General features: G+C 40.3%; 1 protein-coding gene across 3 annotated transcripts in view; it reads left to right on the forward strand.

Annotated features, from left to right (window-relative positions):
• fras1 (Fraser extracellular matrix complex subunit 1) overlaps nucleotides 1-18667 on the forward strand; it is a 294733-nt gene that overhangs the window by 125819 nt on the left and 150247 nt on the right. For all 3 annotated transcript variants that reach the window (XM_042420806.1, XM_042420807.1, XM_042420808.1), the window contains 2 exons: nucleotides 4540-4686; nucleotides 8742-8888. In XM_042420806.1, coding sequence (XP_042276740.1) covers nucleotides 4540-4686; nucleotides 8742-8888 — 294 coding nt within the window. The remainder of the gene's footprint in view (nucleotides 1-4539; nucleotides 4687-8741; nucleotides 8889-18667) is intronic.

An 18667-nucleotide genomic window follows, 5' to 3' on the forward strand; every position in this document is an offset into this window, starting at 1 on the left:
GTCTGACTGGCTGTGAACTGGATTTCTAGACTGTGTTTAGTTTGTGGATAAAAATAGAAAAGGACAGATTCTCTCTTTCTCTCTTTCACTCTTTCTCTCCCAACTCCCATCCGTTAATCTTCCTGTAAGCCTATTAATCATGGCTGTCTATAGGCCCAGAGGTCGACAGCCTGTCTCTGGATTGGGCAGTTCACACCCGAAGGCCTTAACCGGGAGTCGTGCTGTGTTCAGGTCTCGTGGGAAAAAGCTGTAGATATAAGCTTCCTACCTGCACGTACAGTTCAGGTTTGACCCGAATTAGTTCTACTGATATAGGTATTATGTATTATGTAAATTAGGGCCTGTATTTACTATTCAAGCATCTTAAATTAGGAAATAAGTCAAAAATGTGGTCTTACTTCTAGGATTAGGGGTAAAAAGTGTTAAATTAACTTTCCTAACTGAGGAAATGACTCCAGAGGTGTCCGAACCTGCTTGGAGATGACGTGAGATCGCAGTCAGTCAGAATGTTTTGGGAACGCCTGATGACAACGAGCTTATTAACAGTTATAGTTTTAACAATAATGTAAGAATTTCCTTAAATGACGTTGTTTAGGATGTGATCTCTCCTTCAACAAGATTTTTTGTCAAGAGGGAAAATGCAGCTTTGAAACAGTGACGATTTAAATGTGACACAACCAACACTTTTATTAATAATATATCAAACTTTGATCAGATAATGTGCGTATTAATTAATTTCACCATCACTCAGCATGAAGTCATGGAAAAGTGTACACAAATTCCCTTCTTTCAACTTGTAAATACCTTTATTTATTTAAAAAACAAAAATCCATGATGTGACTCAAGCTATTAATTAATTTGGCAGCATGTTTTTACATTTATAGTACATATAACCTGAGTTACCATAGTTACTCAGTTGCTTATATAAATACAGTAAAACCACAATATATTAGCATGATTCTTACTTTCTACTTATAATAGAAGGACTTCTCTTCTCTTTGCTGAACGTTGTGTAGGAAGTTTCATAAATAACTCTCCCATTTGAAGGTTTTCAGTATGATTCCTTGACCTGAAATTTGATAAACGCAGGCCCAGATTTCCCTAAAACATGTGCCTCGGATACCGGATCCCCCCCTTCACCGTTATTCCATCAATTATAATCAACAAAGTTTGTAAAAAAAAATTGCGGGCTTTGTAGTCTCAAATAGTCTCATGATTGAAATTGGCAGCAGACTGCATGGATGAATTACTGACTGCCTTTTTTTTTAGTGGGAATCAGGGTGTGAAATTACCATGAATCGCCAGCCAAATGTTGGTAAGCGTTGGCTGCGGTTGGTAAGTTGGCTTCTTCTCCCAGTTTTCCCGTGGCTGGTAGCCAGTCAGTCGTCTCAGTCGGAGGTCAAGCTTGTGCTAACAGTCGAATCGGCAGGTGATATTTATTTTCCTCATATACTTTTCTAACGATGCTTGGTGACATATCGACAACGTCCAGGTCAGATATGAACACATCTGTGGTTTCATACTTAGATATTCGTCTTAATCAGGTAGAGCTGTGCAGTTAATAGCACCTCGGTTTGCACCTCTGGATTTTTTTTTCTTTGCTGTTAATCACAGCTGCCGTTTTTAATTTTTTGCTTCAGGGATTCTGGCTCGCTACACTCGTGAAGAAATTAAAGTACAGTGCGCGAGCGTCGAGGCGACCTCCTGTAAACAGCGGCTCGTATCAAAGCGTGTGATTGCCGAGCTCGGTGCTGTAATGTGGCTTTATCCTCAAGAGGAGGGAGGAGGAGGAAAAAAAAAAAAAATCCAATTCTGGTTTCTGCTCTCAGCTGTCAAAACAAACAAGAAATTATCTTGTAACTAGTCAGGTGGAGTTTTCTGTCGAAATAGTTTGTTTCCAATGTTTAGCATTCAGGAAAAGAATTTGCCTGCAGAAGTAGCAGATACAGGACGACTTCCACAGCAGGAGATTGGTTTATTACCGCTAGGTGAAGCATCGGCCACAGCTGAATAGAGAGATAAACACTTGACTGATATTTGTATTAGCCAATAAGCCCATCAGTGGGCCAGAACATACAGTGCTAAGTATCTCAATCTCCCTTCTTTTCTCTCTCTGTTTTCCTTCTTCTTACACTCTGCTTTTTTTTTTTATTTTTACCCCATGGCTCCGGTTTTTTCTCTCCAGTTTTTCCTGTCAGAGAAAAGACAGACAGGTGAGGAGAAGAGGATGGAAAGTAAGGTCAGAAAGTGAGAATGAGATGAAAGAAAATGGATGGGAGAGAAAATAGTGCAAGAAAAGGGAATAATGAGACATGAAGATACTTAAAACCGTATGTTCTGCTTTACTGACAGTCTTATTATCCATTAAGGTGAAAGTCTCACCTCCATCTTTCTATTTCTATTTTTTCTGCCTTTTCTTCCCCTCAAAATCTCAACATCGCCTTTTCTATCCTCTTCTATTTTCCTTCTCGTCTCTCTGCTCTGTTCAGTCATTACAGTCGACATTAATCAGATCTTTTAACAAGCGGCGAGCCCTTTATTTACTCCGTATATTCACATAATGAAAGGAGCAACCACAGTGCAAGCAGCCACGTATATTGTTTGACAAGTTGCCGCGTGCACCGGCTTGTCCTGCCGTCCAGATACAACAGTGTTACTGCTGTCATGCACGGAGAGCTGTGGGAGTTTCTTAAATGACATTTTTAATTTTTTGAGACATATTAGCAACTAGTTTCACATATGAAATGTATTAAAGGATGATTTTTCTCCACAGCAACATGAAAACCAGACTGTTTACCCCTTCAGGAGTTGGAATTAAGTTTTTTAGGTCAAGTGCTTGGACTTCAGTTATGGAAAGTCATGGAAAAAGTTTATGCAGTTCAAAATAATCACAACATTATTTCAATCAGGAGAGACTCGTAGTTTACGTAGTGAATGGTGTTTATTGAACAGTATGATAATAAATTTATAAGTCTTTGGCAATTAGACTCCACCCCCCCCCACGATGGAGTCTAGACACTGGAACGTGGAGGTCGGGCGGATGAATGATGATCCGGGATGGAGAGGCGAAGAGCGAGCTCCGGTGTTGCAGCTGAGGAGGTGGATGGGGTGGAGGTGGACGCGATTATTGCCTGAAATGACAGCTGACAGCGACAGAGAGAGAGTTTTAAAGTTTGACAGCTAGGCTGTGATTGGCTGTTTAGAGATCGTGGAGAAATCTGATTCGTTAACTAGAAGTGACGCATCTAACAGCTGATGTGAAAGCGAGAAGAGCTGAGAGAGAGAGAGAGAGAGAGAGAGAGAGGGAGAATGAATGAAAGATTATATGATTACTCACACTGTTGTAATTAAAAAAAAAAATCACATCAATCTTTCTTTTCTTCAATTAGCAGAATTAGTAGTAGAAATTGCAATGTGTATTTAATAAATTCTTATTTGTTTGTAGTCAATTTTTTGTGTTCTTGAACATGTTTGCAGCACGTTTCAAAGCTTCATTCACTTTCAATTAAAATTTTAAAAGTCACACTCAGCCTTCAGCCTGGTTCCAGACCTCTGAACTGCATCTCAGGTGATTTCTTTCTGTAATGTACTGAGGTTTGGTGATGTGTTCATTAATAACTGTTTTTCTGGGTGGAAAACCAGCTGATCAATCAAAGCTCTACGGGGCAGGATGAAGAATTAGGAGGTCATCTTCCTCTGCTGGAGCCAGAAAGACAAGGACAGAAAAAAGTTTCACAAAAACGGCAACGAGCACGGATGAGTCTGCTCACAGAAATATGTGATAACTATTATTATTAAACAGTAACTGAAACAAATGTGTCAACCGCAGATATCATCAGCTGGTGAGCAAAGACTTGTGACCCAAGCTGAGTGAAGTTATTCAAGCTTGAAACTGCTTTTACTTGTTCTTTAATATTTAGGTAATAAATATTATTTACACACCGGCTCGCTCAGTGAATAACGGCTTCTAAATGCCAGCTAGGATCCGGTGCTCGCAGGGAAAGCACACACAACATTTCATCACAAAACGCACCAGTGGAAGCCGTTGGCCGACAGTAGAAGACTGTGAATACACTCAAAAACTCCCAGTAGGGTTACATTTCACAGAGTTAAAAAAAAACTGACTGTGGATGGAATTTGATATGAAATTAAATTTCATGTGTGTGGTTTTTGCAAAGTTAAATCTCTCTGCCTCCACTAACTGAGTTTCAGTGCAAAGTCAAATCTGCTGGATAGAATTTGCATAAAATTAAATGTCAGAGTGAGTGAGTGTGTGTGTGTCAGTGAGTGAGAATCCATATCTTCGAGTGGGCTCGCACCACCAACTGTGTCTGTCCAGATGTATTGGATAAAATTAGCATGAAATTGAATGTCAGAATGTGAGTGTGTGTGTGTGTGTGTCTTTCTGTCTGCAGCCGTGCACATATAATCTTTTTTCCATCCAATATCCAGATTGTTACCGTAGATGCAAAAACATATTGTGTTAAATTGTGCAAGAATCTCTTCACTTAAAATACTTTTTAAATGTGTGTTTTACAGTCCAGTGCCATGCAGACTGCCTGTCATGTTCGGGGACCCCCGACCACTGTGACAGCTGCAGGGACCCCAAGGCCTTTCTCCATCGTGGCGGCCGCTGTCTGTCCGTCTGTCCAGCCGGCTTCTTCGCCGACGGACGAGTATGCACAGGTAGGATTGTCTTTTAAATATATACATCCAAAATAGCTCAAAACTGCCCTTTAACTTGCAGTTATTTCACTTTAGTGATGCAGATGAAGCTCTCTCTAAATAAATTAGCATGCTGTTGCAACATTTGAGTGTAAATACAGAAGGTACAGAAGGATATATCTTAATTTAAAAGTAATGAGGACACTGAAATCTCACCTTTGAAGGAGAGAAATTTACCCTTTGAACCTGATTAAGGTAGTTTGCATCAAATATTGCCTTCTAAGCCTTCTTCTGAATGACATCAGAGCACAAATAAGTCATAAACACACTGCAGGAATCTGATATCTCACATGTCCACTGAGGATAAAGGCAGTAAGCAGGACAGTTAGCAGAGCAACGTTTAGATCTAACAGACGGAGATCTCTGTTAGATAATAATAATTTTCCTGTTGACCCTCTGGAAGCTTTGCATTATGGCCTTTGTAGTCCATACATCACAGTTCAGAAATCAAAAGACCGTATAGCAGCCCAGCACCTGTACAGAGAGTAAACTTTATAAAAAGTAGAATATTTCAACAATGTGAAATATGCATATATAAATATTCAAATATAAATGTAATAAGAAGCCCCACATACTTAATTTAAGGCACATCTATCCTTGAACAGAATTATTTATTGAACATCATAAAGAGGAACTAAATTTAAGTAAAAGCACCAGCAGCTGAAAATAGATTAAACTTTTGGCTCCGCTGCAGCATCTCAGCGAGCCTGCAATAAAATATGAGACTTCAACTGTGTGTATGTGTGTGTGTGTTTTTCTCATCCCTCTCTCATATATGCATATTCGTGCGTTCTCGCGGTCACGTTCGCCCCGCTCCAAAACCCAGCGAGACCACCTTGACCAAGCGTTGACCCGCGTCAGGCGTAATGTTTTTACATTTTACTGCATTGAATTCCCACCATCTGCCGTCCCGTCCCATTGACCTGTTCTCCTTGTGAGCCAGACATTTACTGCCCACAGCATTCATGAAGCTGTAAAAAAAAAAACCCAAACGCCCCGACGCTGTAAAGCTATCAGGCACAGATAAAGGTATTAACTTTGAAGCCTAAGCTGCTAAAAGTTAGCGGCCGAGTCTTTAACAGGGTTTCCACTTTGTGTGTTTAGAAATATAAAGAACGGGCCGCTGGGTTGCTGAACTTTATGTAACCGGGCAAGTGTTCCGGCCGAAATAGAAGCAAAACACTGTAGAAAATATAACAGAGACATTACAAAACCAACAACTGTGTACTTATTAACCAAAGGATTAACAATACAGATTTAATTAATAAAATAGCAGCAGTAAGTGTAGCATCACAAACAATATAAAACAGATATCTACATTATTATTATTGATTAAAACTCCTTGAAATATATAAATATGATCATCTGAAACCATGAAGATGTTGCCAGTTCCCACTTTTTATAACAAGAGGTTATTAAACCTTCATTAAATGTTACTTAGAATTCAGATTTGACTCTATCATGAGTCACTGAAGCGAAGATACATGATGTGATACGTAGTGTAGAAATACAATGAACTGATGATTCTACAATAACTTAATGATTCTCACACTAGTATCTGGTCTCCTTTTCACATCGGTTAAACGTGTCATCTGTTCTTCAGTATAACACAACAGCACAACAGTAACATTCCTGCGAGATCAATTCTGCACAAAACATTCATCAAAAAACAATGATTCTGCAAAAAAGAAAACCCAGTTTCATCCAAAGACGACGTATTTTTACGTTATCTGCTAAAGAATGCTAACGTTAGGCAACTGAAACAACTTCTTTAAGGTTTGGGAAAATAATCCACTACAAGCACAATACACTGATGTGCTTTTAGTTAGTTCGTTCCAATACTGATCAATATATGAAGTCAAGACTATAGAGTGCATGTTGTTGCAGGAAGATCTTGTGTAAAACCTAAATTTGCAGCACTTTTCAATGATTAATTGAAAGTCTGCTTCAAATAGTTCATATTTAATTTGAGGCAGCGTCACTCACTGCCAAGATGGCGACGGCTGGAGCGGCTCGCTTTGAGCTTCAAAACTGCTCTTCAGAAACCAACGAGTGACGTCACGGTAACTACGTTCATATTTTTATACAGTCTATGGGCGCAACACATACAAATTAATATAAAATGTTGGAAATTATGGCGCTTTAATGGTTCTCTCAGTCAAAACCAACTTTTATCAGCAGCATATTGGACACCGTGTCATCAGCTGAACTTATAATATTTATAGAAACCAGTAAGGCCACCACTGGTCCAAACAGTGCCATCCATCTCCTTTTGTTTTCTTCTGATGATCCCGTTTCTATCATGTCATATATTTGTGAGCCTAATGTCACATTGAAACATCCTTTCCATCACCCCCCCCCCCCCCCCCCACAACTTCTTTAATCTTTCTGGACATCTTTTCTCCTCTAGTCTGTCAATCTCTTTCTAATCTGTAACATGTCCATCTCTCCATTATCATCATCTTCATCCTGATCTTTCTTTCCTCCACTTGCTCTCCTCTCCTCTTATTTTTTTTTCCTTCTGTCTCTCGCTCTGTGTAGGCGGCTGTGAGGTTTAAAGGGGATTTGGTTGTTTTTTTTTTTTTTTACTCTGTAATCTTGAGATTTCTTATTAAAGAACATCACAAGTGCCCTCATTGCATTTTTTTTCTCTCCTGTTCTATATGCACTGCTTTCATTATTATTTTTATGCATAAGTTGATTACATTGCACCAAACAGAGAGTCATCAGTGTCAAAAGTAACCTTCAATATCAGAATATGTGGACAAAACAGTGCGTCACTTATAGTTCAGTGTAATATAATTCATCTCAGTGGGCACAACTTTCTTTCCCACTGCAGGTTTTACTGTGGCAAACAATGTTTTTACCACTTTATACCGTATATGGACATTTTTCTTCAATTCTGCAGGTTTCGTATAACTCTGCTCCAGTTGGTGAAATGATTAAATCAATAAAAACTTGATTTACTTTTGTGAAAACAACACTTTAGTTTGCCAACAGCACTTTTTGGGGCGGCTACATACTGTACGTAGGTTGCAGAGAAAGCAGACACCGACCGATTTTAAATGTCACACTAAAGCAAAAAGTTTTGCAAAACTCAAGAGTCGGTGTCGGTGATAAAGAGAGGACGCATCATCTTCTGAAAGTCTCCAGCAGCGTTGCCACCCACCGTTACCTGCCTCCACTCCATCTGCAAGTCTAAAATGTAAATATTGAAAAGGGGGCAGCTGACAGTTTTTTGTGGACAGAGAGGACAAATTCATTTAAAGATCCCTGCCAGACATGCTTTAAACCATATAGATACCATAATAATATGTGTCTGATATGATTTTTTTCCACAATTACCTCATTAAAATCTTTGACATCTCCTTCTTCTCCCTCATTGAAAAATCCAGAATCTATAAAAATGTCGTCGATTGGCTCCAGACTAGTTGTGATGTCACTAATCATGCCTATATGGACACGCCTTTAACTCTACCTCTCTATCACTCTGCACAGTGAAGCTCAAACATCCAGCTGAAAGAACAAGAAGAAAAACATGTTTTTGAGTGGAAAAAAATGGCCGTTTTATGTGGGAAGCAGCAGCAGCGTCCTGCCACGATGTACCACAACTACAGAGGGGTTTACTGTAATTACATTAACAGCAATTAGTTGGTGGAAACACATAGTCATACATATTTTGTTTTCCCTTTTCTTAAAGGGGAAATGTGCACAACATTTACATGGAAATATATTCTGTGTTTACTTGGATTTCATCTGGGAGTTCAAGTTTCCTTCCACAGTCCGAGAACATCCTCAGCCGGTCAGACTCTAAATCACCCGCAGGTGTGAGAGCGTGTTCACCTTGTAACGAGCTGTCCGGGTTCTCCTCCGCAAGCTGGCTAAGCTATGACAGGCAGCCTGAAACCATAAATAAAGCTGAGATAGGAAGAGAAAATGAAGTTTTGAATTAACTGACAGTCACAGTCTCTCCTCTTCTCTCCTCTCCTCTCCTCCTCTTCCTCCTCCCACCACAGCCTGCCAGTCATCCTGTGCCACCTGTTCCAGTAGGTGGGATTGCCAGTCCTGTAGCTCCCAGCTGCCCCTGCTGAGCGCTGATAGCGGGCAGTGCCTGGCTTCCTGTCCTCCCGGTTCCTACCAACATGACCACACACACTGCCGCCGTGAGTATCCGGGGGGGATCCGATGTGACTTCGTTTACTGTCGAAATGGTATTTTAGCTCAAGGAAAAGGGAAATTCCAGCAGCTTTTCATTTCACTGTAAGCTTTACTACATTTGAGTTAAGATTAATTAGATCAGATGATGCTAATTAGACAGTTTAATGTGTTACAGTTCATCTTAATTTGGAGACTAATAAATCTAAATATACTTGACATATATGACATATGGAATAATGCAAGCTATATGTATAATAATTCCAAATAATCTACAATATTTTAATATATACATCAAAATATGAACATGCTGAATATCCCTCTATATTATATAAACAGCCAATTAGCCAAATTATAGCTTTTTCCTCTCCTGACTCCTCTCCTCGTCTATTTTATTCACTTCTATTCTTTAATCACACACTTTCACACAGATGTTTCTCTGTGTGTCATACTGACACGTCTTCAAATCCCAGTATCTGTCAATCACTTGGTTTCAGAGCAGCAGCAGCAGCCTTTGGCAGTGTGGGGCAAGAAATGTATCCACAGTTCAGTAAACACACAGTTTAGCTGTTGGTCTCCACACTCGGTGTGTCACAGTGTTTTGGATGCCTCAGATAAACTCCGTGTGACTCGGTTCCAGCGGATTGGTTATCCGAAATAACTTGGAGTGGATGTTTCGACTGAATATTTTACGAAGTGATGAAGGAGAGAAGTCTCTCTCTGGGGTCCAAGTAATATTGCCTCAATATTAAAAGGGAAGAAGCCAAAGACAGTCAGTGTTTGGAAGCAAAGAGGAAGTACAAGTCTTGGTTTTTATTTCATGTCTGCTGAACTGTTGCTGCACTTTGGCTCAATCTCCTCCGACGGGATTGTTTTGAAGAATTAGTTAAATTTTGTCGTCTTAAACAGCGAGTACTGAGCGTGCTTCACATTTCTGTCACAAAAAAAAAGTTTTTACTTTTTAAACTTCTGCCAGTTTTTCGTCCGTCTCTCCTCTTCCTCTCATTCGCCGCAGTCTTTCAGAAGAAACCAATTAAGCGTTTGAAAATTGATTTGGAATTGAAAATGAAATTGTCTTGAAAATTGTCCAGCGTCAGATTTTTTTTTTTGTTTTATTGTTATTTCACTCAACTGAAGCTGAGTGCTGCATTATGCCTCTCTCTCGCTCTCTCTCTGCTTCCTGTCAATCACTAGACACCCACAGATAAAACCTCAACATCTCCGCCAGGTAATAATCCCTTAAAAAAAAAACAAAATCTCAAATCCATCTCTTATTTATCGAGGTTGTCTTGACTCTTTGCTGCAGTTGATTTCAACATTATGAATATTTTGATTAGAAATAAGTCAAGATTTAATAAAACATTGGCACAACATCGCAGTAGCAGAGAAATGACTTAAATTCTTGGGAATGAAAGCTTTGGCTTGGTCTTTGTGGACATTATACCTCGACCAATCGTAGTTTAGCATCCTCCATGACTTGGATGAAATTCACTTGACAACAACAACATCATTATGCATAAAAGAGCTCTCAGATCCTTCAAGAGAAACTGCAAAGAAGTCTTTCTGCACGAACGTTTTGAGGCCACTTTGACTCCCTACATGAGATCAAACAAGCCGGTAATTAGATGCAGGTAATGGCAACGTGAGACAAGAACTCCCTACCATCCTTGGTTAAACAAAACCCTAGAAAAAACCCCCCACATGTCATCATTATTAACTGATTGTCTGCAGAAGGTTATGAAGCTGAAACCGTCACACAGCCATCAAACAAAGAGAAAAAGAGAAAGTTAAAACAAACAAGCAGTTATCACACCCGACATTAAACTTTTTTGCCGATGCTGCGTGTCTGTTAAGTTGAGCCCATCGACTGTAAATAAACATGGACGTCATGACGGCTCCCCATAAGTGAAGCCAAAACATCTCGATCATAGGTCATAAACCCCGCCCCCTCCATGTTAGCGGATGGGACATGAACCAATCTAAAAAAGATGGTTTCTGTCATTTTATGTTGTTCTTATCACGCTCACGTTTTTTATTAGTTTGTTTTTTAATTAGATATTTGACAGTATAAAAAGTGAGCGTGACGTCATGATTGACAGCTGTGACAGCCGCTCTCCAACCTCCGTCAGGCGGCGGGACGGCTGAAGTTGCGCCCGACTCATCCTGCTCCAAATGACGTCACACAAGCAAGATGGCAGCTCTCGGAAAGGAGATATATTATATGGCTTCACTTTTGCATCGCAGCAGGAAGTTGAGACGTGTCGTCCATGTTTATTTACAGTCAATAGTTTGATCCCTGCATTAATTTGCTTCTTCTGATGTTTGACAAAATATAACTTATATATAAATGTGAATGTGATTCAAGTGACTGATTGTTACAAGCATGTTGCGTCAGATCTAAAAGACTGAACCACGGGAGCAGACAGAGGTTAAAAACTGTCCAAATGACACATGCAATCTTGTTTTATAACCTTCCAAGAGTCTCTTCAACCTTAATGGTGGATAAAAGCAAGAAGGGAGTCTAGATCCCACAGCACACGGCGCTAATGCAGGGTAATTGCACAACGAGCGCCGTCCATATTGACTGTTACTCAACCCAACCTACCTCAGAGGTCTCCTAACGCTCCGAAAGCCCCCGAACCCATAAATAAAACCGCGGCTCAGAGAGCTAAACCCCCTGTAGGCATGCTAATACACTCGGACGGTTTGGCTGAGCTCCTCCATCGATTGGGGAAGACCTGCTGTGACTCCTGGGAATGATGGGTAGAAATAGAAAGAGAAAGAGGAGGGGTAGGTGAGAGAGAGAGAGAGAGAGAGAGCAGAGAGTAACCACAATGTGATTACAGTCTGGCCAGTTCCACAGCTCAATTTCACACCTTAATGAATATTGTCAGGAGGATTGGAATTCCAGACCTCCCAGTGCACCAGCTCCTCGGACCTCCTTAAATAGGAGAGAGAGAGAGCAGCTTTGTCTCATCCTGCCTTCATTCATCATCCGGCTTTATGTACTGTATACAGTGCTAGCTATTGTACAAATCCATTGTGGAAATCCCACCTCATGAATTTATGCTGCTTCGACGCCGTGCATCAACGGCGGCATCCGATGCAGAATCCTCCTCTCATGTATTAATCCGGCATCTAGCCTACATTTCATACTGTGGATGCTGCTTCAAATCTTGCACAGCAAATTAATGCAACTGTTGTGCAAGAAAGTCCCCTGTCATGCATTTATCCTTCAGTGGAGCCAAATACACAAACCCCTCGTGTGTCTCAGTCAACTAGTTCTTTTAACCTCCGACGGGCTTTAACGAGAGCAGAACCTCTCGGTTATTCCCCAGCGGTTTTCCTCCTGGGGACGCGGTAGAAGAGTAGCGGCGGGAAGTGGGACTCAACAGCGACTGCGGCTGTAAATTAGCCGGGTGCTCGGGTTGAAGCTATTAGGTGAACGAACTCTTATTCCGAAGCTTGTTTATGCGGGAAAAAGGGAGGGAAAGGTAGAAAGGAAGGAATGAGAGGGGAAGAGAGAAGGAGAGATAAGAGGAGATGGGAGTTGACAGGAGTAATGAGTGTGTGCTGGAGAGGTTCGCACCTGATTGTAATATTTCTTGGCAGAGGACCAAGACCACCCAGAGCCCGCTGCGTTCCTGCAGCAGGCCTACCGGGAGTTTTGTTAACACCGCTCTGTCTCTGACTGAAGGCTTTACTGCTCCTGCATGCTTTCAAAGTTGGCTTGTTAATAATAACGAGGGAGGTGTTGTGTTAGAGATACTCTCCTCTCTCTTCCTTCTTCTTTTTTCCTGTCTGTCCTCTCTAACTCGATCTCTCCTTCGTCTCTTTTCTCTCTAATGGCTCAGTGAGTTTGCTTGTTTCTTGAACGGTGCAGCTGCAGACTAGACGTAAGAGCCTGTTTTCAGTGTAGAATATGTCTTATCAAATACATCCTGCTGTTACTAATCTCAGACCTATTACACTCACTTCTTTAGAAGCATACAAAAAAACATGTCCCGGTACTGAGTCCAAAAAACATTAACTGTGATTTTTTATATCCCAAAGTGCTTGTGACACCGTTATCTGCTCCTTTTACAGTTTCATCAGTATAACATGGTTTTCGTCGGACCTGACGAAGAGCCGTTTTCGGTCGAAATGATGCAATAAAGAAGAAATTATAAAGGGAGCATGTACAGTTCTTACAAGGCCTTCATAACTGACTCCGAGTGTTTCTGTAATCTTACCAGTTAAAGTGATTATATCCACTAGATCAGTAGTTCTCAACTGGTCTCACACTGGGACCCACATGTCCCCACGGTCATTAAGTCGCGACCCACTTTTATAGAATTCAAACCAAGCAAATTTATTTTTCAAAAATATCCTTCGAAAACACACGTATGTCATCTTTTTTTAACATAAATACATATAAATGTACATATATATATATATATATATATATATATGGGCTTCACCGTCTTGCCTCCGAACATCAACAGAAACTTAAAGCGAACGTCAATCAAATGATGGTTACCATGGCTACGGCGCAAGACTGCTGCACACTGTCAAAATATATATATATTTTTTTCAAAATAAAAGACAAGTCCAACATCAGATGCGCATTAAATATTATTTATTTTTGACCAGCTGTCCGCGACCCACCCAGAACGGGTCCGCGACCCACTTTTGGATCGCGACCCACCAGTTGAGAATCACTGCACTAGATTAAGGTTAAAGAAAGTTTGTTGCGGGTGTACAGTTAGAAGAAAATGTCCTTAATTGTTAAAAAAAACCAACAAATTGGATCTAAATCAGGTGTGTGAGGCTGGAAACCTCTGAGAGGCTACTCATTACTCTACACATACGTTAACACAGCTAAACATCGGTCATTTATGTGTCTCAGCAAAGCGACCGATGCTGTTATTTGTCAGATGATGACGGTGGGATATTTTCCTCCCTGACCGGCTTCTTCCTCTCTTGTTTTGGACATCAGTATCACCAGGAAGTACACCGGTATCGGATGATTCTGCACCTTGTGATTTACATCCGATACCGACGTTCAGTGTCAGTGGATGAAGTAGTGCGACCTTTGTGTAACGAGGTGATATAGAGGTCTGATTGCTGTCATTATCGATTAGTCATTTGGTCAATAAAATGTCAGAAAACTGAAAAAATGAAGATCACAGTTTCCTAAACGTCAAGATGCAACTTAACATATGCTGTTTTGTCCCGACCAGCGGTCCACAACCACAAGATAATCAGTTAACTAACATCAAGGAAGTAAGAAACCAGAAAATACTCACATCTGAGTATTTCTGTCAGTCAACTAATAGATTAATCGACTAATTGTTGCAGCATTTTCTACTTTGATGCTGAAGGCCTGAGTTTGTGTCCAATCACAGACCACAAATTCATTTTGTCTTTTTAACCATAAACATGATCTTTCCCTAATTTTATTCAACTGTTTTTGTTTCCTAACCTTACTTAAGTCTTTTAGTTGCCTTAACTTTACCATATCTAACCTTACTTTCACAATCTTTCCCTCACCTTCGATGTGGCACTGCAACTTTCAGGGCTTATAAAATCTAAACCGTTCGAGTTATTATAAAGTTTTTAACAACTTTTGTTCAGCACAGTGTCATAAGTCATGTGTCAAAGTTTGAAGCCGATACCGTTAACGCCCTCGGAGGAGATAGCATTTGTTTGGGGGCCAAAACTGGGGCAAAGTCTTATTTTGAAAGGCTAATTGTGGACTTCCTGTTGGATTTAGGTCAGGGGTGTCAGAGTATGATTTGTAGGTCTTGATGAGACGAATAATTGAGTTTTGGTTCGATCTCTCTACGATATTCCTACGGGCCGTGGCGGCCATATTAGTTACATAGGTGGCGCTCTCGAGCACATTTTGGCACTTAATTTTTTACATAATATCAAATTTTTCACCAACTAAGACTTGTAGTTGCCTTAACTTCACCATACCTAACCTTACTTTCACAGTCTTTCCCTCACTTTAACCATACTGTAGTCACCATGGGGAGATGATGGAGAAACTGAGAATTTTAGAAACGTTAGCGTTCACAAAACAGAACATAATACAGGATTATGCAGAATCCTCCAGTAGTGAATGTTCTCGTACGGCGATAGCGTTGTTTCACAATTCAAAACTGGATGCAAATATGTATTCATGCACACTAAGCCAGTAAAGATCATGTTTTAGAATATAAAACACCGTATGAGAAAGCAACCAAACATCTGTTTATCTTCCTTCCTTTTCTTTATCGTCAGGTTCATTCTTTAAGGCGGCAGAGAGGAAACTGGTTTATATTTAGTTTACAGTCCTTTTTGAATCAGATTGTCCAGCATATAAGCCTGACATAATCTCTAAAATGTGTATTTGTTTGTACAACAGTCTCTTTTTTAAGAACACTATTTCTACTCGATATCTCTCATTTATACTTCACCTGAGAACAAGAAAAGCTTTTTTTTAGGGGGGAGCTATCGTCTATTTTTTTGTCTCTGAACTAGAAAACACTTTGGCATTCATGGCTGTTTTTTGTTAGGTATGATTTCACAGCTGAGTGTCATGAGACTTTGTTGAAATCGATGCTAGCTTGACTGTATCACCCTGTTTTTTTCCTCTGTTACTTCAATTCCTGCCTTTCAGTTTCATTGTGAATGTGACAGTCAGGAGCCGAGGCAACCATGACAACAGCACAGTTCTTCTTCTGGCTCTCTCTGTTAAAAAAAACAAACAACAACAACAACAACAACCTTGACGTACTATTGTGGAATTTTTTTTTTCTTCTGCATTCTTGCTAATTTAATTCTGCGCTTCAGCAGGAGAAGAAATGATGTTTTGGGAGAATCAGATTTAGTTCTTCCTTCATGCTGTTTAGAGGTTGAAAGGAACAGCGTGGTAGCTGGTTGTTTATGTGCCGTTTCTCTATAGGTTAAGCTCGTGTTATGTGTTGTTTTCGAACCCTCGGGAGTGTCAGACTATCTCAACAACCAATCACTGTAAGAAGAGGATGCTCTGCTGTAAGCATGAATAGTGAATGGATCTGTAACTGGAAGAGAGAGACTGTATTCTTTTCTGATCTCTGTAACTCAGGTAATACTCTCCGGGAATGTAATGTAATGCATGCTATTGATTGGATGTTGAGATAGTCTGACACTTCTCCTCCCGAGGTACCAGCCTATCTGCAAACAGCACGGAAGACGAGCTTAACCTATAGAGAAATGGCACACCTCTTATATAAGACACTTGATGTGACATAATTCAATTCAAATATGTTTTTTTTTTTTAAACACAGTGAACCTATCAGAGAACGGCACATAACACAGAGTTTTTTGCTTACTCATAAGCTCATCTCAGGTCCTGTTTACTCAGCTCTCACACAAGCTGCAGAGCACGTGTGTCTGCAGTCTGACAGACGCATGTATGACAGAAACAATATATAGTAATACAGTAATAAAATGATAAATGCTGTTTTACTTTGACAACGCCTCTGCCTCACCTGGTGACAGCTCAGGAACGCCTCGAGGGAATTTCTCCAAATTTGGCGCAAACGTCCACTTGGACTCAAGGATGAAGTGATGAGACATTGGTGGTCACATGTCAAAGGTCAAATGTCACTGTGACCTCACAAAACACGTTTTTTTTTTGGCCATAGCTCAAGACTTCGTAGGCTAATTATGACAAAAACGAGTGAAGACAGTATGTTTCTTCCCAAATCCATTTTGCCAAAAAATACACCTTAATAGCTTTTGTTACATTCCTTCAAAGTCTTCGCTACAAATATTATAGGGATGTAAACTGTAACGTGATTGGCTGGTGGAGACTCTTGTTATCAGCTGTATTGTAGATCTGGTCATCTATATCTCTGTAGTGGTTTCAGTTTGCAGCTTCTCAAATAAAAAGAGGCTTTCAGCTCTCAGTGACCAGGTGTCAGAATAAACACTCACGTGCACAAACCTGATTCCATTTCCGATTTCATTCCAGCATCAGGGGATTCTCCGAAAAAAAAAAAATTTATTTCCTTTTTTTAATTTATTTCATTCTCTTCCTCTTTGCAAAGCTGTTTGCTCTGTGCTCAGTTTAATTGCCGAATCTCTCACCCCATCTCGTTTTATCACTCGAGGTTTTTTTGGATGGGAAGGGGGGGGGGTGGATGTGAACCACAGCAGGCCCCCAGTAATCGTGTGTCCCCCCCCCCCCGCCCCGGTCCCAGAAGGACAGAGAGCGAAGATTATCCGCTGCACTGTGTGACTGTGCATTCATCTCAACCTCCCCTGGTTTATGCAGAGTAGGCTTTAGAGAGGAGGAGGGTTTTTTTTTTTTTTTTTTTTTTTTGGCAACTGGCCTGCTAGGATTACATTTGCTGATAACATTGCGCTTCGGGCTGCACAGAAAAATAAATTGCTTTCCTGCACGGGGCAAGGTAAAGGACGTGTAATTCCCTTGTTGGCTATAACCATTTTTTGGAGTGTGTGTGTGTGTGTGTGTGTGTGTGTGTGTGCATGTGTGACCCAGTCATATAAATGTAGGAGTCCCATCTTGTACTGAATGCTTGTAGATGCCTGATTTGTCCTTTTGCTTCACCTGCAAGTAGAGTAGTATACAAAACACATGTACATGCTGAAGTGGTATTATCTGATGAAAAGGATGTGCACATTTAGTTTATATGCAGCTGTGGGATGCACATGTGCAGTAGAACAATTAGGAATTTCTGCATGATAGATGTCAAATAAATGACTGTACTTTGTCATTTGACTGAGGGGCAGATAGAAAGAAAGACATTAAAATTGGACATGGACGTGAACACAATAATAATAAAAAAAAGGATGAGAGAGAGAGAGATGAGGAGAAATCCAGTGTGAAACTGGAGAGAGGCCAGAGGGCTGAAGCAAGCAAGAAAAAGGCTGGGATGGAGAAGAAGAAGAAGAAGGGCATCATGGGAAGAGAGAGGTGCACATATTCAGAAACACACAGAGAGAGAGAGAGAGAGAGAGAGAGAGAGAGAGGGAAGACAGACAGGGAGACGACAGTAAGGAAACAGGAAAAGATGAGAGGCGTAAAAAAAATCGAAACGTGAAGCCAGGAAACTAGTTCACCTGTCAATCTACCTGACAGCAGAGGATTCAACCGTCTTTACACAAGACTAAACAAGAAACTTTGCCGTGACCTCGAGACGTCCTGACCCAGATGCTAGCTGTCCCATACGGACCCGGACCTACAGCCAAGACAGAAGCTTCTGATTTAAAACCATGACGGGGCGCTTCTGTTTTTAACTGGAGCAGCTTTTATAGTCTTTACGGTAGACAGAGAAAGGAAGAGAAAGTTCAAGCTTTTCCTCCCTTTACTTTATTTTTCTGAACTTTATTTAGTAGATGAGATTATTATTAATACATTAAACTTATCAGCGGTCACAATAAATATTGATTGAATTCATTTGATTTGACAGTCAGGTATTGATACATGCAGATGTTGATACAACTACTAGGCTACTTAAATATATATCACACTAAATAGTTAAGACATTATGATCTTCTGGACCTTTGCTTCAAGAAATTTTTCTAACTTGACGTCTTTAAAGTTTAGTTGAATACCCCTGATTTATATTAATGCGACTGATTGATTGTGACTTATTATGACTGATCACATGACCTTTTTCCTTTGCTGAGAATAAAATATTAAAATGACAGAGACTCAGGGGAGGATTGAACAGCAGAAATCTAGTAAAGCTCAGCATGGAAGAGAATAAAAATAGCTAAATAACAAGGGGATTAAAAACAAAAATTACAT

Source organism: Thunnus maccoyii, chromosome 9 (assembly GCF_910596095.1).
Source record: "Thunnus maccoyii chromosome 9, fThuMac1.1, whole genome shotgun sequence".
NCBI classification, from domain to species: domain Eukaryota; kingdom Metazoa; phylum Chordata; class Actinopteri; order Scombriformes; family Scombridae; genus Thunnus; species Thunnus maccoyii.